Below are 25989 nucleotides of genomic sequence, written 5' to 3' on the forward strand. Positions count from 1 at the left end.
ATTACCAGGATGGAGGCACCTTTGGGTGCTTCATTTAAAGTCCCAACTCCCCCTTATTGTACCTTATTGTACCTTATAGTATATGACGGAAGGAACAGTCCTCAGCTGGATGCGGGAGAGCGCTGTTTTCTGGAGGATCGAAGAACCGGGTAAGTACCACTTTCCCTTGTGCCCCTAGACAAAATGAGCAGTTAACCCATGCATAGCCCCATTTTTTTCATTGAGTTCTTCTTTAAGGTAAAACAAAACCTTCTGCCTTTAGAACCACTTTACCTAACCTTTGACCAACATATGAATGAAATAGAAAATACAATGAAACAGTACATTTGTTACACTGTATTTACTCAATGAAACCTGCAGCCTATCTGCAAGTGTCACTTTACACAGAAGCAGCTTAATTTTGACAGCCAATCCTGCTACATTTTAAAAACAATTCCCTTAGTGACTCATATACAAAAACTTGAAGCACTGTAAAACTTTCCCCTGCAGTCTAAAGCACAGAAAGGGTGCCGATGTTCAAACAAGCTTATCCAGGTTAGCTAAAACAGGTCAGAAGACAGAGGGTAGAAACGCTGCACACCTGAACCCAGCCACTAGATAGAGAGTTAAAAATACATCTTCAGTTTGGGGTGGAGGAACTTGACTGGCCTGCACAGAGTCCTGACCTCAACCCAATAGAACATCTTTGGGACGAATTAGAGCGGAGACTGCGAGCCTGGCCTTCCCGTCCAACATCAGTGCCTGACCTCACAAATGCACTTCTGGAAGAGTAGGAAAAAGTAGTGCAGGAACCTTTTTTTCAAAGTTGCTGCGACATGAAAAACGGTTCCATTGCCAAGAATCAGGGTGCGACTTGTCAATGCAGTTCGGAAATGTCAAATCGCATGAGCGGTGTGAATTAGGGCTGACCTTTCTGTGAAATCACAACACACCAAAATGCATGCCGTGCATCTGCAAAAAGGGCAACCCATTTCTGTGTGTAGCGGGAAAGCTTACGATTTTGAATGTGTTCTGTCAATCACAAATGTGCACATAGCCTAACCGGCACTCCGAGGAGTAAAAAAAAAATAAAAGATCTGCCGCAGACACTACAGGACAGATCTTAGGCCTTTTTTGGCTACCGAAAAAATCCAACTGAAATTGATATCAAGATTTGAATTTGTTTTTATTGATAATAACTACTGTCTATCCTGGTAAAAAAAAAAAAAAAAATTATATATACTGTAGTTCACATAGTTCTGAACTAGTAGAGGTGAGATGCATCAGTGAAGATAATGAACATGCACAAAAAATACAGAGCCATAGTATACAGTATTTCATATTTTAGAATGAGTGATGTGAAAAATGAGTTTAGTATCACATTAAATTAAATAATTACATTAAATAACTGTTATTCCCCCAATCTCTGTACAACATGAATAAATGTATTCAGTCCTTCAAATATCGCCTCTGTCACTGCTACTACCCACTACACTATAACATTTTCCCCAAGAGAAGATTGCATAAATAGGTAAAACAGGAAGGGTTAGAGATTATGAAAAAAAACTTGTGCTGCTTTTCATCCCTCCTTTCTGAGCTCTTCTGTACAACAGACTGTAAGGGGCTAAAACCAGGTCAAGGTTGAGGTACTTACCCTGCTTTAAAGATTTATTAATGATTACAAAGTTGCATTCAGTTGTATTTTTATAAGCCTGGAGTTAAATTGATTGTTCTTTACTGACTCTTTTTCTTCAAGATGTGAACCAAGGAAGAAGTTTTCCGTCCAGGAAAAAAGGGTACAAAGTACTGACAAGACAAGCAGAGGTGTTTACCAGGTATGGTGTCAATGGCTTAAAATCCTAAAATAGATGGTTATACCTAGCAGAACTAGGGTCGCCAGTTCAAATCCCAACCGTGACACTACCTGCCTAGCGATTGCATGTTCTCCTTCTTCCTGTCTAGGTTTCCTTCAGGTACTCTGGTTTCCTCCAACACTCAAAGGACTTATGAAAAAAGGAAGACACACATAAAAGAGATAAGAAAGGCTGCGCACCCCGGAAATTGAATTAAAGAAAAATAATTTTCCCCATGGGGCTTTAAAACAGCAATGCACATAATGAAAGGAAGTTCTTAATAGATGTATAAAAAGTTTTATCCAATATCATGGTTTGAAGTACAGTATAGAAAATCATCTGGTACAGTAACACACATCTTATTCCCCAGTGCAGTAACAAACACATATTGATACACATAATTAGGTTACATGTTACATAAATAGCAAGCCCCGACGCGTTTCGACCTGTATATGGTCTCTTCAGGGGGACAGTTGGATCTAAAAAAGAATTACATAAATTAAGTTCAAATAGATAAATATGTATATTATTGTGCATCACTTGGATTAAACCAAGATAATGAGTCTTTACCGCTAAATGGTGGAATGGGTGTTCTCTAGTCCAGGATATGTGCTGAGGGCCAATGGAAACACTGGAGGGCTCGGGGGGCCACCCTCACTCTCCCAGGAGAGCCAGCCTCAGGGGGCTTACAAGGAGCCACACTTAGCGCGCCCCCCGGGAGGGGGGGGGGGAAGGGGAGATGAGGGGGAGGAGCCCACACCTGCAACAGAAACCCAAGAATAGCCATGTATTAGTTAGAGGAAGTTTGATAATTAACTTGGTAATGTACTGAGTGTTTCCAATTTGTCTATGTGGAGACTGGCGTTGGATAGGATTTTTACTATGTAAATATATTGAAATGTTAATTCCATTCCATAAATATAATCGATAAGATTTAATGATCGTGTGATCCAACAATGCAGTGGTATGGTAGGTCTATTACACTATTGTAATGGATAGGTTAATAAGAAGGATAGAATGGGTGAAAAAGAGGGAAAAAGATGTGTGTGTGTGAAAAAAAAAAAAAAAAAAAAAAAAACACAGCAACAACGATGGCCTGAATGGAGAGGAGTGCATTGTGTGATGGAGAATGGTGTGAATGAGGTGGTGCATGGTGTGGTAACATGACATGGTGCTTGCTTAGTGCCTACTGTGTGAAAACAAAAATGAAAAGTGAACTAAAAAAGTGAAAAGCAAATCAAAATGTGAAAGTGTGTATGTAGGGTGGTGTGTGTAAGTAGGAGAGTGCTGTGTGGAATAAAAGTGAAATAACAAAAAATTTACCTTATCAGTTGTATAAATCGTGTAGGCTGGAGATAATGTTGGACTTGTTGATAGGTTCAATGTGATAAGCTTGGTGGCGATCATGCAAAAATAAGGGCTCTAGTGTAGAAAGAACCTGGCAGCAGTAGCATTCATCCTGGCCTGTAGGAGATCATGTCTGATTATCAGGCCTCCAGTCTCCCTTTATATCCAAATTCAGGCAAATGGGATAATCATGTGCAGGTGCAAATCCCCCACCCACACCGCCCCCAAGAAAAAAAACAAAAAAAAAAAAAAACAAAAAAAAAAAAAAACCCGGAGGGATTGGCACTGGAACCGCTGATGGAGCGGCCCCTGTGTGGCTCCCTCGGCGTCCCGGAAGGCCTGCAGGCCCCGACCACTGTCGTCATCTCCGCCGCAATGCGCGTGGCGTCATGACGTTGTGCGCAAGCCGGGCCCTTACAGGCATGCGCACTCCGTCAAACGTCCGGAGATGAACACGGGACGCCGCCGGCAGGATAGAGCTAGCTAGCTCTATCCTGCCGGCGGCGTCCCGTGTTCATCTCCGGACGTTTGACGGAGTGCGCATGCCTGTAAGGGCCCGGCTTGCGCACAACGTCATGACGCCACGCGCATTGCGGCGGAGATGACGACAGTGGTCGGGGCCTGCAGGCCTTCCGGGACGCCGAGGGAGCCACACAGGGGCCGCTCCATCAGCGGTTCCAGTGCCAATCCCTCCGGGTTTTTTTTTTTTGTTTTTTTTTTGTTTTTTTTTGTTTTTTTTCTTGGGGGCGGTGTGGGTGGGGGATTTGCACCTGCACATGATTATCCCATTTGCCTGAATTTGGATATAAAGGGAGACTGGAGGCCTGATAATCAGACATGATCTCCTACAGGCCAGGATGAATGCTACTGCTGCCAGGTTCTTTCTACACTAGAGCCCTTATTTTTGCATGATCGCCACCAAGCTTATCACATTGAACCTATCAACAAGTCCAACATTACCTCCAGCCTACACGATTTATACAACTGATAAGGTAAATTTTTTGTTATTTCACTTTTATTCCACACAGCACTCTCCTACATACACACACCACCCTACATACACACTTTCACATTTTGATTTGCTTTTCACTTTTTTAGTTCACTTTTCATTTTTGTTTTCACACAGTAGGCACTAAGCAAGCACCATGTCATGTTACCACACCATGCACCACCTCATTCACACCATTCTCCATCACACAATGCACTCCTCTCCATTCAGGCCATCGTTGTTGCTGTGTTTTTTTTTTTTTTTTTTTTTTTTTCACACACACATCTTTTTCCCTCTTTTTCACCCATTCTATCCTTCTTATTAACCTATCCATTACAATAGTATAATAGACCTACCATACCACTGCATTGTTGGATCACACGATCATTAAATCTTATCGATTATATTTATGGAATGGAATTAACATTTCAATATATTTACATAGTAAAAATCCTATCCAACGCCAGTCTCCACATAGACAAATTGGAAACACTCAGTACATTACCAAGTTAATTATCAAACTTCCTCTAACTAATACATGGCTATTCTTGGGTTTCTGTTGCAGGTGTGGGCTCCTCCCCCTCATCTCCCCTTCCCCCCCCCTCCCGGGGGGCGCGCTAAGTGTGGCTCCTTGTAAGCCCCCTGAGGCTGGCTCTCCTGGGAGAGTGAGGGTGGCCCCCCGAGCCCTCCAGTGTTTCCATTGGCCCTCAGCACATATCCTGGACTAGAGAACACCCATTCCACCATTTAGCGGTAAAGACTCATTATCTTGGTTTAATCCAAGTGATGCACAATAATATACATATTTATCTATTTGAATTTAATTTATGTAATTCTTTTTTAGATCCAACTGTCCCCCTGAAGAGACCATATACAGGTCGAAACGCGTCGGGGCTTGCTATTTATGTAACATGTAACCTAATTATGTGTATCAATATGTGTTTGTTACTGCACTGGGGAATAAGATGTGTGTTACTGTACCAGATGATTTTCTATACTGTACTTCAAACCATGATATTGGATAAAACTTTTTATACATCTATTAAGAACTTCCTTTCATTATGTGCATTGCTGTTTTAAAGCCCCATGGGGAAAATTATTTTTCTTCACTCAAAGGACATGCTGGTAGCTAAATTGGTCCTAATATGTGTATGTATAAATGTGAGTTATGGGCCTTATGCCGCGTACACACGAGCGGAATTTCCGTTGGAAAAATCTTGGATGGTTTTTCCGATGGAATTCCACTCAAGCTTGGCTTGCATACACACGGTCACACAAAAGTTCGCAGATCTTTCGACCGTCAAGAACGCAGTGACGTACAACACTAAGTCGAGCCGAGAAAATTAAATTCAATGCTTCCGAGCATGCGTCCAATGTAGGAATTTTGCACGTCGGAATTCATACAGATGATCGGAATTTCAGATCGGAACTTTTTCAGACCGAAAAATTGAGAACATGCTCTTAATCTTTTGCTGGCTGGAATTCCACCAGCAAAAGTCCGATGGAGCATACACACGGTCGCATTGTCAGACCAAAAGCTCTCATAGGACTTTTTGCTGACGGAATTTACACTCGTGTGTATGGGGCATTAGAATGTAAGCTCCTTGAGGGCAGGGACTGATGTGAATGTGCAATATGTGAAGTACTGCGTAAATTGACAGCGCTATATAAGTACCTGTAATAAATAAATACCTACCAGCTGTAATCAGAAGTGTATACTATTCCCAGTTGTTAATTTGTTATTTAGGAGATAGGTTTAACCACTTGCCGACCGCCTAACGACGATATACATCGGCAGAATGGCACGGGCAGGCAAAATCACGTACCTGGTACGTGATTGCCTTCCCGCGGGCGGGGGGATCCGATCGGTGCCCGAGGCGGTCGGCTTTGGTCTGGGAGCGTTCAGTGATGAGGGGGAGGCCATCCATTCGTGGCCCCCCCTCGCGATCGCTCCCAGCCAATCAGAATCTTCCCCTGCCTCTGTATAGTACACAGAGGCAGGGGATGTGACGTCATCTCTCCTCGGCTCGGTATTTTCCATTCCGGCGCCGAGGAGAGAAGACTGCAATGTGAGTGCACAACACTACACATCCCAGTAGAACATGCCAGGCACACAAAACACCCCCCTTTACCCCCCGACCCCCCCCCCGATCACCCCCTAATCACCCCCTAATCACCCCCCCGTCACACTGACACCAAGCAGTTTTTTTTATTTTTCTGATAACTGCATGGTGTCAGTTTGTGACAGTTAGTGTGGTAGGGCAGTTAGTATTAGCCCCCTTTAGGTCTAGGGTACCCCCCTAACCCCCCCTAATAAAGTTTTAACCCCTTGATCACCCCCCGTTGCCAGTGTCACTAATTGATCATTTTTCTGATCGCTGTATTAGTGTCACAGGTGACGCTAATTAGGGAGGTAAATATTTAGGTTCGCCATCAGCATTTTATAGCGACAGGGACCCCCATATACTACCGAATAAATGTTTTAACCCCTTGATTGCCCCCTAGTTAACCCTTTCACCAGTGATCACCGTATAACTGTTACGGGTGACGCTGGTTAGTTCGTTTATTTTTTATAGTGTCAGGGCACCCGCCGTTTATTACTGAATAAAGGTTTAGCCCCCTGATCGCCCGGCGGTGATATGCGTCGCCCCAGGCAGCGTCAGATTAGCGCCAGTACCGCTAACACCCACGCATGCAGCATACGCCTCCCTTAGTGGTATAGTGCAATATCGATTGATCACTGTCACTTACAAAACACTAAATGCATAACTGCAGCGTTCGCAGAGTCAGGCCTGATCCCTGCGATCGCTAACAGTTTTTTTGGTAGCGTTTTGGTGAACTGGCAAGCACCAGCCCCAAGCAGCGTCAGGTTAGCGCCAGTACCACTAACACCTATGCACGCACCGTACACCTCCCTTAGTGGTATAGTATCTGAACGGATCAATATCTGATCCGATCAGATCTATACTAGCGTCCCCAGCAGTTTAGGGTTCCCAAAAACGCAGTGTTAGTGGGATCAGCCCAAATACCTGCTAGCACCTGCGTTTTGCCCCTCCGCCTGGCCCAGCCCAGCCCACCCAAGTGCAGTATCGATCGATCACTGACACTTACAAAACGCTAAACGCATAACTGCAGCGTTCGCAGAGTCAGGCCTGATCCCTGCGATCGCTAACAGTTTTTTTGGTAGTGTTTTGGTGAACTGGCAAGCACCAGCCCCAAGCAGCGTCAGGTTAGCGCCAGTACCGCTAACACCCATGCACGCACCGTACACCTCCCTTAGTGGTATAGTATCTGAACGGATCAATATCTGATCCGATCAGATCTATACTAGCGTCCCCAGCAGTTTAGGGTTCCCAAAAACGCAGTGTTAGTGGGATCAGCCCAGATACCTGCTAGCACCTGCGTTTTGCCCCTCCGCCCGGCCCAGCCCAGCCCACCCAAGTGCAGTATCGATCGATCACTGACACTTACAAAAAGCTAAACGCATAACTGCAGCATTCGCAGAGTCAGGCCTGATCCCTGCGATCGCTAACAGTTTTTTTGGTAGCGTTTTGGTGAACTGGCAAGCACCAGCGGCCTAGTACACCCCGGTCCTAGTCAAACCAGCACTTCAGTAACACTTGGTGATGTGGCGAGTCCCATAAATGCAGTTCAAGCTGGTGAGGTGGCAAGGACAAGTAGTGTCCTGCTGCCACCAAGAAGAAGACAAACACAGGCCCATCGTGCCCATAATGCCCTTCCTGCTGCATTCGCCAATCCTAATTGGGAATCCACCACTTCTGCAGCACCCATACTTCCCCCATTCACATCCCCAACCAAATGCAGTCGGCTGCATGAGAGGCATTTTCTTTATGTCCTCCCGAGTACCCCTACCCAACGAACCCCCCCCAAAAAAGATGTTGTGTCTGCAGCAAGCGCAGATATAGGCGTGACACCCGCTATTATTGTCCCTCCTGTCCTGACAATCCTGGTCTTTTCATTGGTGAATGTTTTGAACGCTACCATATACTAGTTGAGTATTAGCGTAGGGTACAGCACTGCACAGACTAGGCACACTTTCACAGGGTCTCCCAAGATGCCATCGCATTTTAAGAGACCCGAATCTGGAACCGGTTACAGTTATAAAGGTTACAGTTACAAAAACAGTGTAAAAAACAAAAAAACAAAAAAAAATATAAAATAAAAAAAATAGTTGTAGTTTTATTGTTCTCTCTCTCTCTATTCTCTCTCTATTGTTCTGCTCTTTTTTACTGTATTCTATTCTGCAATGTTTTATTGTTATTATGTTTAACATGTTTGCTTTTCAGGTATGCAATTTTTTATACTTTACTGTTTACTGTGCTTTATTGTTAACCATTTTTTGTCTTCAGGGACGCCATTCACGACTTTAAGTGGTTATACCAGAATGATGCCTGCAGGTTTAGGTATCATCTTGGTATCATTCTTTTCAGCCAGCGGTCGGCTTTCATGTAAAAGCAATCCTAGCAGCTAATTAGCCTCTAGACTGCTTTTACAAGCAGTGGGAGGGAATGCCCCCCCCACCGTCTTCCGTGTTTTTCTCTGGCTCTCCTGTCTCAACAGGGAACCTGAGAATGCAGCAGGTGATTCAGCCAGCTGACCTTCGAGCTGATCAGAGACCAGAGTGGCTCCAAACATCTCTATGGCCTAAGAAACCGGAAGCTACGAGCATTTTATGACTTAGATTTCGCCGGATGTAAACAGCGCCATTGGGAAATTGGGAAAGCATTTTATCACAACACCGATCTTGGTGTGGTCAGATGCTTTGAGGGCAGAGGAGAGATCTAGGGTAAGCAAAAAAATAATAAAGAAAAAAAAAAAAAAAAGAACCCCTGTCCCCCCCTGCTCTCGCGCTAAGGCGAACGCAAGCATCAGTCTGGCGTCAAATGTAAACAGCAATTGCACCATGCATGTGAGGTATCACCGCGAAGGTCAGATCGAGGGCAGTAATTTTAGCAGTAGACCTCCTCTGTAAATCTAAAGTGGTAACCTGTAAACCTTTTAAAGGCTTTTAAAAATGTATTTATTTTGTTGCCACTGCACGTTTGTGCGCAATTTTAAAGCATGTCATGTTTGGCCTAAGATCATCTTTTTTATGTCATCAAACATTTGGGCAATATAGTGTGTTTTAGTGCATTAAAATTAAAAGTGTGTTTTTTCCCCAAAAAATGCATTTGAAAAATCGCTGCGCAAATACTGTGTGAAAAAAAAAAATGAAACGCCCACCATTTTAATCTGTAGGGCATTTGCTTTAAAAAAATATATAATGTTTGGGGGTTCAAAGTAATTTTATTGCAAAAAAAAATAATTGTTTCATGTAAACAAAAAGTGTCAGAAAGGGCTTTGTCTTCAAGTGGTTAGAAGAGTGGGTAATGTGGGACATAAGCTTCTAAATGTTGTGCATAAAATGCCAGGACAGTTCAAACCCCCCCCCCAAATGACCCCATTTTGGAAAGTAGACACCCCAAGCTATTTGCTGAGAGGCATGTCGAGTCCATGAAATATTTTATATTGTGACACAAGTTGCGGGAAAGAGACAAAATTTTTTTTTTGCACAAAGTTGTCACTAAATGATATATTGCTCAAACATGCCATGGGAATATGTGAAATTACACCCCAAAATACATTCTGTTGCTTCTCCTGAGTACGGGGATACCACGTGTGAGACTTTTTGGAAGCCTAGCTGCGTACGGGACCCCGAAAACCAAGCACCGCCTTCAGGCTTTCTAAGGTAAAGTGAGTATTTTGCAGACCTCACTTTTTGTCACAAAGTTTTGAAAACTGAAAAAAGAAAAAAAATTTTTTTTTCTTGTCTTTCTTAATTTTCAAAAACAAAGGGGAGCTGCAAAATACTCACCATGCCTCTCAGCAAATAGCTTGGGGTTTCTACTTTCCAAAATGGGGTCATTTGGGGGGGGTTATGCCACCTGGGCATTCCATGGCCTCCAAAACTGTGATAGGCAGTGAAGAGTGAAATCAAAAATTTACACCCTTAGAAATCCTGAAGGCGGTGATTGGTTTTCGGGGCCCCGTGCGCGGCTAGGCTCCTAAAAAGTCCCACACATGTGGTATCCCCATACTCAGGAGAAGCAGCTAAACGTATTTTGGGGTGCAATTCCACATATGCCCATGGCCTGTGTGAGCGATATATCATTTAGTGACAACTTTGTGCAAAAAAATAAAAAATAAAAAATTTGTCACTTTCCCGCAACTTGTGTCAAAATATAAAATATTCCATAGACTCAACATGCCTCAAAACAAATAGCTTGGGGTGTCTACTTTCCAAAATGGGGTCATTTGGGGGGGGTTTGTGCCATCTGGGCATTTTATGGCCTTCAAAACTGTGATAGGTAGTGAGGAGTAAAATCAAAAATTTACGCCCTTAGAAATCCTAAAGGCGGTGATTGGTTTTCGGGGCCCCGTACGCGGCTAGGCTCCCAAAAAGTCCCACACATGTGGTATCCCTGTACTCAGGAGAAGCAGCTGAATATATTTTGGGGTGCAATTCCACATATGCCCATGGCCTGTGTGAGCAATATATCATTTAGTGACAACTTTTTGTAATTTTTTTTTTTTTTTGTCATTATCCAATCACTTGGGACAAAAAAAAAATTAATATTCAATGGGCTCAACATGCCTCTCAGCAATTTCCTTGGGGTGTCTACTTTCCAAAATGGGGTCATTTGGGGGGGGGGGGGGGTTTGTACCGCCCTGCCATTTTAGCACCTCAAGAAATGACATAGGCAGTCATAAACTAAAAGCTGTGTAAATTCCAGAAAATGTACCCTAGTTTGTAGACACTTTTGTGCAAACCAATAAATATACGCTTATTGACATTTTTTTTTACCAAAGACATGTGGCCGAATACATTTTGGCCTAAATGTATGACTAAAATTGAGTTTATTGGATTTTTTTATAACAAAAAGTAGAAAATATCATTTTTTTTCAAAATTTTCGGTCTTTTTCCGTTTATAGCGCAAAAAATACAAACCGCAGAGGTGATCAAATACCATCAAAAGAAAGCTCTATTTGTGGGAAGAAAAGGATGCAAATTTTGTTTGGGTACAGCATTGCATGACCACGCAATTAGCAGTTAAAGTGATGCAGTGCCAAATTGTAAAAAGTGCTCTGGTCAGGAAGGGGGTAAATCCTTCCGGGGCTGAAGTGGTTAAAGAAATACATGTGCATCAAAATGTTTCTAATTTCTAGCTGTGCTGATTAAGATGAATCCAAACTAAAGCCTCCAGTGAGCCTGGTGTGGAATGTAAATTGGTTAAATGAAAATACAGTACAGTGGAAGCTAATTAGTAAAGTGCATTATAATGCTGATGCAGATGGATGATAATAAAAATGAATACATGGTTATTTGGAACAGATTATATTCTGAAACATGATAGTTAATAGCAACTATAAAACAATACAGATAAGTAATAGCAGTTAATGTGACATGTTGAGAAAAGATATCTATGCAACTGGATGATAAACAGCATTCATAAATTAGTGTTAACCAAAGACAAAATTAACTAAATATGTATGTGGGTCAGATTACTTAAAGGAAAACGAATGTATAGTTAGTGCAAAAATTACAAGCAAATGTATTCTTACAAGTATACGTAAAGGGAATATACATCTTTTTTTGTTTGTAATTATGCATTCAATATTACAGTCAAATTCCACTTTCAATGAATTCTCTAGGTGGCTATCTTTTTGTTTTTATTTCTTTATTTAAAGGTTTCATAAAGTGTATTATACATTTAATTGTGTTGTATGTATGCAGCATAAATACTGGTAATTGGTGAATCTATTACTTGTTTTCTGAGAGCAAATCCATTTGGGTAACAAACAGCTTCCTATATAGTGGTGGAAATTCCAACTAATGCTGGCTGACTCTGTGTAAGTCAGAATGTTTTAACCTGTAATTAAACATAGTAATATTTGACCTATGTGGCCTTAGGAGTAGAAGAGAGTTGTACAGCACATGGGATAAGGAAAGAAAAAAGAAATAGGGGAAGGGGTTACAGGATCCAATGGAAAAAGAAGGAATACAAATCTGTATTTTTTCCCCTCTTTCCTCCTTTTAAATAATGAGATTATTTCTTTGCCTTTCCACCCACTTGAACTAAAACCAGAAAAACTGAGTTTTTCTAAATTTCTTCCTTTCATGCTTCCTTGCTCAGGGCATTGGGGAAACATTATCCAATGTCAGGTTGTCATTATTAACAATGGATTTACATTACTGGATGATGTGATTGATGATTGTATTACATTGGGGGAAATTGTTAACATTTAATTGTAATTTTATAAGGATTTTTTTAGGAAAGAGTAATAAGAGGTACTGATGTACCCCTGTACTAATTCCCCTGGGAGAGGAACAGATATCTGGGAGCATGTTCTTTTCTAGAAGGGGCTTCCAGATTTCTATAAGCCCTCCACCAAACCCCACATCCTTTTTTAGGGAACAAGATATGGGGAGAGGCTTGTTTCCCTTCACATTGTGACAAGGTGCCCTGCAAGGGGGGAAGGGGGACTTTGCTGCCCCTACTGGAAGGTAACCCCCCCCCCCCCCGATACTGATAAGCATGTGGTCTGGCATGGCACAGAAAGAGGGGGTGCATGCTCACTGCAATCTCTTTCCTGGCCACCCAGGCTGCATGCCTTGATAATGGTCTGGTTGAAATTGTTGGGAAAAATGTGACATCTGGGCTCACATTATAATTACTAAACACCAAACGAGGCAACTTTTCTTTTGGGATGAATTGCCAGATTATAATGAGCCAGTAATTTATCTTTACCAGCATCAGGAAGTCTTGGGCACTATAGGAGCTCTTTCCAGTCTTCATCGCTACCTGGCAACTTAAATGTGGTCTACCAGCTGAGAAGGGAGAACAGGGTGGATTTATTCACGCCTGAACTTAGTGTGCTGCACACATCATTGCACGTTGATGCACATTGTGGCATGCTGCATTAAATAGTCCATTAAAAATTAATGAATGAAATGAACCTCAGAAAATGAAAATCTTGGGCAGGCTGTTTTTTTTATTTTTAACAGCACAATGGACAGGGTGCCTTGTGTTGTACTGTTGCACTATAGTGTGTTGCAGTGCATGTGTGTTTTGAAGGTGCATTGGGGTGCTATTCATAATGAATGGCACTGCAGCACACCAACACACATAACATGCTTGCTACTGTATGCAGTGTGGTTTGCTTGTACCCTTAGATGGTTCCAGTACTATGTTTATGGCTGTCAATACATGTGTTGTCAATACATGCAACTTTTGATTGGTGTATTTTTTTCTCTAAAGCAAAAGGGGTTTTGGGACTTTAAATGAGGTGCAGGATATCATGCACCCCCATCCCTAAATCAGAATTAAGAAAGGGTTTTTGGGACACAAGACACGTGGTAGGAGAAATCATAAAATTGTTACATTGGCATATAAACAAAGCATACCTCATAAACATATGATACATGGTTGAACATGAGCATTTTTATCTATATACAAGACGATGGCATACAGAAAAGAAGAATTCATATATATACACATACATGCATCTAAAATTGCATAGTATCCCATGGAAGCAGTGGCAGTGCATCCATTAAGGGCGCGGCCCCCTCTGCCACATCACCCCATCTGTGTAGAATTGATAGATTCATGCATTGCATGAATCTATCCATGGTCGCTGTAGCCACCCCCTATTCAGGCGTCCGGCCCCTTTTCAGGCACCGGGCACCAAAATTCCATTGGTGGTGGTGTTTTTGAAGCACCTGATTAGAGCCAAAAAAAGGTGGACTTGGAGTGCAAAGCATTGCACTCGCAGTCCACCCGGGTGTGTTAGCAAAGCAAATGAGTATTTGCTTATCTAACACTGAACCACCTCTCAGCCTACCAGGGGGCATGGATTCAATACCCATCACCTGATTGGCTAAAGGCACAGATGGAATAGAAGAAGAGACGCATGGGAGGACAGAGAACCATGGAGGACACAGGAGCCATCACCTGACCCACTGCATGTCCCACAACTCGTCGCCATCACCCGCTGCCTGACCCATCACCAGAATGGGGTAAGTGTGTGCCAGTCAGACGACGCGAGTGGGGGGGGGTCACAGAGGCTGCATTTGATGAACACAGGCCACATATGATGGGCACAGAGGCTGTATGATGGGCACAGGCTGCATTTGATGGGCACAGGCTGCATTTGATGGGCACAGAAGCTGCATATGATGGGCAGAGAGGCTGCAAATAATGGGCACAGAGGCTGCATATTATGGGCACAGGCTGCATATGATGGGCACAGAGGCTGCATATGATGGGCACAGGCTACATATGATGGGCACAGGCGCTGCATATGATGGGCACAGTGGCTACATATGATGGGCACAGTGGCTGAATTTGATGGGCACAGTGGCTGCATTTTATAGGGCACATTGGCTGCATTTTATGGGCACAGTGGTTGCAATTGATGGCATGGTGAGGCTGCATATTATGGGCACAGGCTGCATATGATGGGCTCAGAGGCTGCATATGATGGGCACAGGCTACATATGATGGGCACAGGCACTGCATATGATGGGCACAGTGGCTACATATGAGGGGCACAGTGGCTGAATTTGATGGGCACAGTGGCTGCATTTTATAGGGCACATTGGCTGCATTTTATGGGCACAGTGGCTGCAATGGATGGCACAGTGAGGCTGCAATTGATGGCACAGTGAGGCTGCAATTAATGTTTTTTTCTGTATTTTTTGTAATTTTGCAGTTTGTTTGCCTCCCCCAACATTTTGAGCACCAGCCACCACTGCATGGAAGTAATTAGATAAAAAGCCAAATGCTTCTTGAGTAATGGATATAAATGGGTTATAAGATACAAATGAATCACAGTTGAGGTCAAGCTATGTGTTGAAAACATGATGACATTGATAGGCTCGACGCGTTTCATGGCCAGTCGCCACTCATCAGGAGAAAACACATAGCATAACTGAAAAAAATGAAAAAAGGTATCAAATAGGATCTAATGATTTGCCCAGATAGTAAGAAACAAGGTAGGGGCAAGGGGAAAGAAGATGTGTATCTCCCTGGAATACTTATGATAAATTGTTCTAGATAAGCAGTGTTGCAAGTCAGGATCTGCAAGGAAAGTCTGTCCCGGGAGCTGAGGGAATGAACCCAAGGAGGAAGCAAGCGCACCGACACACCCCAGGAGCAAAGATTGAAAAGATTCCAAATATGTCTGTAGAGTAAATGATATTGGACCAATACATGTGAATGGTACCAGTATATACATACAGTAGTCATGAACTATAAACCAACACTCATTATTGCCTGAAAAAGTAAAAGCATAGATACAAAGCGAAAGGAATAATATATCACATAAAAAGAAAGTAAAAAAAAAAGTGAAAAATCACATACATACAGAGGGAAGGGTAGAAACTGGCAGGATCAGCCAGGTATTTCAGGTGAAGCAAGGGGCCAAAATACACAGCACAAGCACTGTGCTATTATTCATGCTTTAAGGGAACAGAATCCTTTTTTGGGGGGGGGAGGTGGGTTAACAAACGCTTTAACCTTCTAACTGCCACCTTTGCTGGATAGCTTGAGCTGGTAAAGGAAGTAAAAAAAACATAGACTTACCTCACCAAGCAATAAAACTATGTTACATGGGAGATTCAGAAAGCAAAGACTGGTGTGTTAATGCTGACAGACTGTATCATATGTGTCATTTTTTATTATGGCCATAGTTACACTTTATACTGCTAATAATTGCATTACTTGCATTCATCCATTTTATCATTTTCATTTCTTGGATGACTTTAGATGGATGACATGAGAACTTCCATGTTGACCCCAGATGAGAAGCTATCGCGTCATCTCAATTGGAGGTTTCAACATGTAGACAGCTGGATGTTACCCAAAGAGACCATTGCAGTGGTAAAATCCATTTCCTCCAGCAAACTTCAACAGGTAAGAATCATCAAAATTCTATACTTCTGAAACAAAATATGACATTTAGGTAGATGGGGAATTGTCCGCTGGGTCAGTATTTCTAGAATTCACAGAAGCTCCTGTGGTTCATGTGTGAATACTTCAAGTATTTGCTAGGACTGCATCAGACCTTAAGGCTGGGTTCACACTATTTGCAGATTGGCTTGCAGCAGGGGATCCGATGTGTCCCCATTCACCACTTCAGGTCTGAATTAGGTCTGAATTTTTGCCTGAATTCAGACCTGAAACAGAGCCAAAGACGCATAGGACCCTTCTGCTGTGCACTTCCCGGCCACCCTGGAGATATGTGAACCAGCTCCATTGAGAGCCGGTCAAACTCTCCTGTCATGCGAATTGGATGTCATCCAATTTGCATAAGTGTGAAAACAGCCTAATAAAATGGCAGACGATAATATTGGCAATGTTGTATGTAAGATTTTAGTAAGTAGTGTCATACAGCAGTTAGCAGCATGATAAGTATTTAAAAAACCAATCAAGTGTCACATTTTAAACAGGCATACATGTACATCAAAATGTACAGTATATGAAGCAAAAAGCAAAAAGCAAAAAGCCAAAGCATGTTATTTAAATACATCTATTTTGTTTTTGTTTGCACACTTACTCAGGCATTGTATTACACTGGGGCATTTTTCAGGCGCTTTAGCGCTAAAAATAGCGACTGTAAAGCACCTGAAAAATGTCTCATCTGCAGTCCCAGTGTGAAAGCCCGAGTGCTTTCACAATGGGGTGGTGCGCTTGCAGGACATTATAAAAAGTCATGCAAGCAGCATCTGCAGGCAGCAAGCAGCAACCACTGGGGCGGTTTGCGAGCAGTGTATACACTGCTCCTCCACCGTCTCTGTCCATTGGAATGCAAGGGCTCTTAGGGCACTTTCACACTTGGGTGGGGGGAGGGGGCATCGGCAGTAAAGCAGCGCAAGTTCTAGTGGCGCTTTAACCGTCATTTTTGCGCTTTTTGGCCGAACGGCAGCGCTGGCCATTGATTTTAATGGCAGGGGTGTTTTAGGAATGGTGAATTCACCGCTCCGGCAATGCCCCAAAGATGCTGCTTGCAGGACTTTTTTTCTCATCCTGCAAGCGCACCGCCCCAGTGTGAAAGCACTCCAGCTTTCACACTGGGGTGGCTTGAGAGGCGCTTTATAGGCGCTATTTTTAGCGCCAAAACGCCTTAAAAGTGCCCCAGTGTGACAGTAGCCTTAGAATGGAGAAGGCCTCTGTGATGGGGCTACATTTCAATAATTGTTCTACAATTAAAAAGAACACATTCATCAGCACACATAGGTCCAGCTATTGTCATTCCCTGAACTGAGGATAAACACCGTTAAGCTACTTTAGTCAAACTATGGCCAATGCATCCAAGGCATAGGATACCGGTATCAGTGCCGATACTAGGATACTGTGAGTGATGTCAGCTTGGGAGTGGAGAGCCTCCTCCTCCGGCTGGCTATCTCCTCATCCCCGCTTCCTCTTCCCAGTGACATCGCAGCCATCTTTTACTTGGGGTAAGAGCCCGCACCAGTGGCAAAACTCCAAGCTCTTCCAAGTCCCACCTGTCAAAATGATTGGTTGCTGGGTCCACCTAGCACCCAATCAGGTGCATGGCGGCCCCAGCATTCAGAGGAGGAAGATGTAACTTCCTCCTCCTGAGCTGCCCCGCCTCCACCTAGTGTTGAACTTCCCACTGACAATGGAAGGGCCTGGAGTCTGAGGAGACTTTCTATCTGGACCAGGACACTGCTGCTGAGCTGGATGACCGGGAGACTAAGAGGACCTGATTGCAATCTGGACTGGGACACTACTAATGTGAGTGAGCAGAGCTCCAGAGATGCCTGCACACTGGGGAGGGGGCAGGAATCACACAGGTGTATTCTAGAGGGAGGGAGGACAGGCTTCCCCAGAGCTGTGTACACTGACTGCAACTTCACCACACCATCCACAGTACTTGTCTGCAGTCTCTGACAGTCTCCTGTATCATGTCTGCAGTCTCTGACAGTCTCCTGTATCATGTCTGCAGTCTCTGACTTTCTCCTGTATCATGTCTGCAGTCACTGCTGTCACTTCTGCCTCCTCCTTTCCTCCACCAGCTGTCACCTCTGCCCATGTCTCCCAATGACCCTCCCATCCCCATCGTTTTCCCCCAGTGATGACACAGCCTTTTTTATCTCAACTCTCCCACCCCACAATCCCACCCTCAACTACCCTGACCTCACTTACCCCTCCCCCCCCCCCCGCACTCACTCCACTCCCTAACAACCACCCCTCTATCTACTCTTTCTAGGCAATAGATATCGGTAATTGGTTTCGGTGAGTACTTGAAAAAAAGTATCGGGACTTGTGCTTGGTGTTAAAAAAATGGTATTGGTGCATCCCTAGCCCATAACATAAGTCTGTTACAGAGAGATTTTTATGATTATTTATAACATCATCAAATCACTCCACTACCAGTTCAGTTTTGGTGGGGGACACCATGCAGATCCACTGTATTCTGTCCCTCTGAAGGTGGCTACCAAGAAAATGTTGGTCCATTCTGGCACAGAAACACATTCCTTTAAAAAGGCAAAACCCACTAGATTTACTTCCAAGAAGGTTATATAGTTAGATACAGGACCTTTATTACTTAATAGATAATACTTGTGAAAGAGACGTATTATAGTTGCTGTCTAGTTTTGTGTGGTCTATATGTGATGCTCTGCGCTTGGATAATTTACCGCTCTCAGCTGTGTAACATTTACTAGAGGACAGTCTGTTTTCATTTCCCAGCTGTGCATTGTGCAGACATCTGTCTGTGTGTGATTTATCACTCTCTGAAGGTTCTCTTGCCTCTAGGCCATTCTGAAACTTGGGAATCTTAGCAGCATAATCTTCCACACTGGGTTCCAAATGATCAGGATGTTTATGTGTGTTAAGTTGCAGGGCAGCAGAGCCCTATGAGACTTAAGGGCTCGCTATGTCCTTGAGCTGTGGATACAAGACAGATGATCAGCTTTCTTTAGTATAGGTAGTAAATAAATTAGTATACTTTCTCCTGTGTACTCTGCAACGTATGCTAGTCTATTATTACTAGAATAGGCAGACACTGAAAAGTAGTAAGTCATTACTACTTACTGACTTTTTTTTCAGTTTAGAGTCTTCTCTTGTTGATTAATATAGAACTTAAAAGGGCAGTGTTTACCAATCAGCTAAATTCACAATTAAAGTGGATGTAAACCCTCACATATACCCAGTAAAGTCTGCTGTCTTCACCTTTATATACTGTTTAGAAAGTGCACGTCCTGTTTTTCACTTCCTCATTCATCTGTAGGAGTGGATTATTGATAGACACTGTGAGACAGCTGATTGGAGAAAAGGCACACACCCCCTCTCCACACATGCAGAGCGTGCCTGTGAATAGTTTAGCAGTCTGCTAATCTATTTATAGCACCCTTCTCCGACACACACTTCAGGCTCCCGTCTCAGGGAGCTTGTCAAAAGTTATCAGGCTGTTAACAGAGGAACGGAGCAGGACAAAGCTACGGGTCATAGTGCTTTGAAGAGAGATAAGAAAACACTGCAGATATGTGTTCAGCTCAAATTTCATGAATCAGGTTTACATCCACTTTAACCACTAGCCGACCAGCCGCAGCAGTTATACTGCAGCAGGTTGGCACAGCTGCGCAAATCGCCGTAGCTGTATGTCGCTCCTTTAAGATGTCACAGCAGGCGTGCCCCCAGAGCCTATGCACATGCCCAGCAGGCGCGATGACCGCCGGGCACCTGCGACCGCTCGTGACACAGTGAGAACCGGGATCTGTGTGTGTCAACACACAAATTCCGGTTCTCTCAGGGGAGAGGAGACAGATCGTGCATTCATACTAAATATGGTAATATAATGATCGGTCTCCTCCCCTAGTCAGTCCCATCCCCCTACTGTAAGAACACAGTTAACCCCTTGATCGCCCCCCCAGTGTTAACCCCTTCCCTGCCAGTGACATTTATACAGTAATCAATGGCTATTTTTAGCTCTGATCGCTGTATAAGTGTCAATGGTCCCAAAATAGTGTCAAAAGTGTATGATCTGTCTGCCACAATGTCGCAGTTCTGATAAAAATCACAGATCGCCGCCATTACAAGTAAAAAAAAAAAATTTTTTTAATTTAAATTACATAAATCTATCCCCTATTTTGTAGACGCTATAACTTTTGCGCAAACCAATCAATATACGCTTATTTCGTTTTTTTTTTTTTTTTACTAAAAATATGTAGAAGAATACATATCAGCCTAAATTAAGGAAAAAATTTGTTTTTTTAATTTTTGGATATTTATTATAGCAAAAAGTACAAAATATTGTGTTTTTTTCAAAATTGTCACTTTTTTTGTTTATAGCGCAAAAAAATAAAAACCACAGAGGTGATTAAATACCACCAAAAGAAAGCTCTATTTGTGGGGAAAAAAAGGACATAAACTTTGTTTGTGTACAATGTTGCACGACCGTGCAATTGTCAGTTAAAGCGACGCAGTGCCGTATCGCAAAAAAATTGCCTGGTCAGGAATGGGGAAAATCCTTCCGGGGCTGAAGTGGTTAAAGAAAATCATACAGCAATACCGATTTATAAGAATCAGAATCTTTACTCTTCAGTTATTATGTTAGGGCATACTTATTTCTCAGGGACAGTTAGACGTGCTGTTATTTATTTGTATGTTCTACCTGTCAGAAGAGAAAGTGTTATGCCCCGTACACACGGTCGGACTTTGTTCGGACATTCCGACAACAAAATCCTAGGATTTTTTCCAACGGATGTTGGCTCAAACTTGTCTTGCATACACACGGTCACACAAAGTTGTCGGAAAATCCGATCGTTCTAAACGTGGTGACGTAAAACACGTACGTCGGGACTATAAACGGGGCAGTGGCCAATAGCTTTCATCTCTTTATTTATTCTGAGCATGCGTGGCACTTTGTCCGTCGGATTTGTGTACACACGATCGGAATTTCCGACAACGGATTTCGTTGTCGGAAAATTTTATATCCTGCTCTCAAACTTTGTGTGTCAGAAAATCAGATGTAAAATGTGTGATGGAGCCCACACACGGTCGGAATTTCCGACAACAAGGTCCTATCACACATTTTCCGTCGGAAAATCCGACCGTGTGTACGGGGCATAAGACTGTAAGGCCCCAATAGGGGCTGACTTTTCCTTTTTTTCTGAGTTTACGAGTGATAAATGACACACTCTGCTTACTAAATGAGGGAAAATAGACAATTAACAAATGCCTTTGATTTATTTTTTGTTTTTCTGACAGTTTGCTTTATAACAATCCTATGATTTTTATACCATAAAGAACAGTGCTAAATTCCAGCATAAAGTGAGTCAACTTGACATAAGTATGCAAATGTGGGTAACCATTACAATAGCATATACCAATTTGCAATAAATCGAATATACTAGTAGTAAAGGCTTATTATTATTCCAGTGCAAAAAACAAAAAATATTTAAAAGGACAAGTCCAGTGAAAAAGTCCATATAAACAGATCATACATAAAAGTTTGTGAAAGTGAAAATCTATATGAAGCAACTGTTGTGTCACTATCAGTGCCCCCTGCACTTCTCCTACCTGCCAGAAAAAGACGTGTATCCACCACCATGTGTCACCAATTAAAGGAGTCTCTTACCAGTCAAAGTGGACCTGGCTAGTGCACATTGCACAGCCACTTATTTTATTTTTTTTTTCCCCCACTGTTTGTCACTTTTGTGTGTGTTGTTATCTTTTTCTCACTAGGATGGAGGGCCCTCAGGCTCCTTCCTCCTCTGACCTTGTACCTCCCCACCACCGATGATGCTATAATGCTCCTTTTCAGTGTAAAGGAGCATGATTCTTCATTAATAAACTGTTATAACAGTTCATTAGGCTCCATTCACACTAGCGCGTTTTTTGATGCATTTTGCATTTTGCAGAAATGCACGGGAATTTTTTAACATGGGTTCCTATGGAACATGTTCACATCAATGCCTTTTTGTTTCTCTGCATTTTTGGAAAGGGTAGGGGACTTTTTTCATGCAAAAAGCAGCATTTTGCATGTAATGGATTTCAATGGACAAGCATCAAAAACGCAAGTACACCGTTTTTGCAGCGTTTTTGCAGCGTTTTTGATGCGTTTTTGCCGTTTATTTTTTATTTATTTTTTTTTTATTTTATTTTTTTATTTTTTTTTTAGACTGTAAAAAAAACTGTAAAAAAAAAAAAAAAAAAAAAAAAAAAAAAAAGCAAAAAGCAAATCGCGGCAAAAACACGGCAAAAACGCCGCAAAAACGCCGCAAAAACGCTGCTCAAAAACGTGGCAAGCATGAAAAAAAACCTCCAAAAACGCTCAAAAGCAACATGCATAGGTGTGAATCGAGCCTAAATGAAGACTCATATTGCTATAAATACTCCTTGTTGACTGGCTCTCTTTAAAATACATAATATTTCCAGAGACTGAAGCTTGGAGTACTCTTAGGTAATTGATAATGAAGATTTCCATAATGGTCAGATCTACTAATTTGCCACCCCTGTTGTTTATTAGTCCTACAAGCCAGCTTTTGGCTACTATGGTGTAGCTCATTATAGAGCTGAAAAATGATGATACCATAATTGCTTTCAAACTAACGGTGTGAAAACTAGAGAAGGGCACTTCTAATCAGTTTCACATTTGCAAGGTTTATCGGACAGCGTCACTTTTTTCACGGAGTTGTTTTTTCAAATCATACTTAAATACATCTGCACAATCCTCATATTTTTTCTATATTATTTTTTCTCATGAAATGAATGTGTTAAGTTAAACATCAACATCTCCAATTAAAACCTTTACCTCTCCCTCTTGCCGTTTTCATGCTTTAAATATCAGGGCACAGACCCCACATGGGTGCTAATTTCTACATCCTTGTTTTTTTTTATTAAACAGAAAGGTCAGATGCATGAAGAGACAGACCTCAGGAGAGGAATTATTTAATATGGTTCAAACAATGAGCTGTGCTGTGATTATGTAATACCAGAGAAACTTCAGTTATCCTATAATTATAAAGATATAGGGTGTATTCCCATGATCCTCTAAGAAATGAGAACTGCTGTTAAATCTTTAATTTCTATTTCATGTGGCAAACAATGATTTTTAAAGCTAAACTACAGGCAGATATAGAAGACACAAACTAATGCAGTATTTAAATTACATAAATCACATAATTGAATTTATGTTTTTGAAATGCAAGCATTGGAAGTACCTACACTCACCAGCCACTTTATTAGGTACACCTGTTCAATTGATTGGTAACAACAATTGCTAATCAGCCAATCACATGGCAGCAACTGAATACATTTAAGCATCTAGACCTGGTGAAGGCGACTTGCTGAAATTCAAACTGAGCATCAGAATTGGGAAGAAAGTGACTTTGAACATGGCATGGTTGTTGGTGCTAGATGGGCTGGTCTGAGCATTTCAAAAACTGCTGATCTACTATTTTCACACACAACCATCTCTAGGGTTTACAGAAAAAGGTCCGAAAAAGAGAAAATATCCAGTGAGCGGCAGTTGTGTGGACCAAAATGCCTTGTTGATATCAGAGGAGAATGGGCAGATTGTTTTGAGATAAAAGAAGGGCAACAGTAACTCAAATAACCATTCGCTTCAACCAAGGTATGCAGAATACCATCTCTGAATGCACAACACATTGAACCTTGAAGCCGATGGGCTACAGCAGCAGAAGACCACATCAGGTGCCACTCCTGTCAGCTAAGAACAGGAAGCTGAGGTTACAATTCGCACAGGCTCACCAAAATTGGACAATTAAAGATTGGAAAAATGTTGTCTGGTCTGATGAGTCTTGATTTTAGCTGCAACATTCAGATGGAAGGGTAAGAATTTGGCGAACATCATGAAAGCATGGATCCATCCTACCTTGTATCAATGGTTCAGGCTACTGGTGTAATGGTGTGGGGGGTATTTTTTTAGCACACTTTGGGCCCCAAGTAGTACCAATTGAGCATTGATTAAATGCCATGGCCTACCTGAGTATTGTTGTTAACTATGTCCATCCCTTTATGTCTACAGTACAGTGTCCCCATCTTCTGATGGCTACTTCCAGCAGGATAATGCACCATGTCACAAAGCTCAAATCATCTTAAACTGGTTTCTTGAACATGACAATTAGTTCACTGTACTCCAATGGCCTCCACAGTCACCAGATCTTAATCCAATAGAGCACCTTTGGGGATGTGGTGGAATGGGAGATTTGCATCATGGATGTGCAGCTGACAAATCTGCAGCAATGGCGTGCTGTTATCATGTCAGTATGGAGCAAAATCTCTGAAGAATGTTTCCAACACCTTGTTGAATTATGCCACAAAGAACTAAGGCAGTTCTGAAGGCAAAAGGGGGGTCCGACCCAGTACTAGCAAGGTGTACCTAATATAGTGGCCGGTGAATATATATTTTGCATGGCATCATTCTTCTGAAGTCTCTCGTACTTGGAGAGGGAATGTGAGAAGCAGTATTGTAATGCAAACATGCTGATTGAAGGAGAGAGCAGAGTGGCAGAGATAAGCTATCAGTTCGCTGCTTCTACTTTCACTGTGCACACCTTTCTCTCTTTTAAAAGGGTAAATCCAGTATCACTAGCTGGTAGGAAAGGATGGGTGTGGTGGGGGGGTATTTCAAGAGAATCTGTCATTTTTCTCAGAATTTAAGTCAGCTGACTATTTCTTAAATCCCTCTAGTTCCTGACACTGCACATCTCCTATAGACGTTATGACAAAGCCACACTGTCCCTGCTGGATTAAATTTTTTTGTTGTATTTTGGAAAATGCATTAGGAGAAAATGATGTTTTACAGGTGATAATTGAAAAATTAGAATATCGTGCAAAAGTTCATTTATTTCACTAATGCAACTTAAAAGGTGAAACTAATATATGAGAGAGACTCATTACATGCAAAGCAAGATAGTTCAAGCCGTGATTTGTCATAATTGTAATGATTATGGCTTACAGCTCATGAAAACCCCAAATCCACAATCTCAGAAAATTAGAATATTATGAAAAGGTGCAATATTCTAGGCTCAAAGTGTCCCACTCTAATCAGCTAATTAAGCCATAACACCTGCAAAGGGTTCCTGAGCCTTTAAATGGTCTGTCTGGTTCAGTAGGCATCACAATCATGGGAAAGACTGCTGACCTGACAGTTGTGCAGAAAACCATCATTGACACCCTCCATAAGGAGGGAAAGCCTCAAAGTGCTGTATCAAAGCACAGAGAAAGTAGAAAGTTATGTGGAAGGGAAAAATGTGGAAGAAAAAGGTGAACAAGCAGCAGGGATGACCGCAGCCTGGAGAGGATTGTCAGGAAAAGGCCATTCAAAAGTGTTGGGGACTTTCACAAGGAGTGGACTGAGGCTGGTGTCAGTGCATCAAGAGCCACCACACACAGATGGATCCTGGACATGGGTTTCAAATGCCGTATTCCTCTTGTCAAGCCACTCCTGAACAACAAACGTCAGAAGCGTCTTACCTGGGCTAAAGAAAAACAGACCTGGTCTGTTGCTCAGTGGTCCAAATTCCTCTATGCTGATGAGAGCAAATTTTGCATCTCATTTGGAAACCAAGGACCCAGAGTATGGAGGAAGAATGGAGAGGCACACATTGCACGATGCTTGAAGTCCAGTGTGAAGTTTCCACAGTCTGTGTTGATATGGGGAGCCATGTCATCTAATAGTGTTGATCCACTGTGCTTCACTAAGTCCAAGGTCAACGCAGTCGTCTACAAAGAGATTTTGGAGCATTTCATGCTTCCTTCCGTAGAC

The 25989-nt window shown here is 42.4% G+C and overlaps 1 protein-coding gene across 1 annotated transcript in view; it reads left to right on the forward strand.

Moving 5' to 3' along the window:
• The window catches only part of LOC141147766 (uncharacterized), a 441336-nt gene that overhangs the window by 319516 nt on the left and 95831 nt on the right, over positions 1–25989 (forward strand). Inside the window, exons 7-8 of the mRNA XM_073634947.1 lie at positions 1736–1814; positions 15996–16142. Of these exons, the coding sequence (XP_073491048.1) occupies positions 1736–1814; positions 15996–16142 (226 nt within the window). The remainder of the gene's footprint in view (positions 1–1735; positions 1815–15995; positions 16143–25989) is intronic.

The sequence above is a fragment of the Aquarana catesbeiana genome, linkage group LG06, assembly GCF_042186555.1.
Source record: "Aquarana catesbeiana isolate 2022-GZ linkage group LG06, ASM4218655v1, whole genome shotgun sequence".
Classification (NCBI taxonomy): domain Eukaryota; kingdom Metazoa; phylum Chordata; class Amphibia; order Anura; family Ranidae; genus Aquarana; species Aquarana catesbeiana.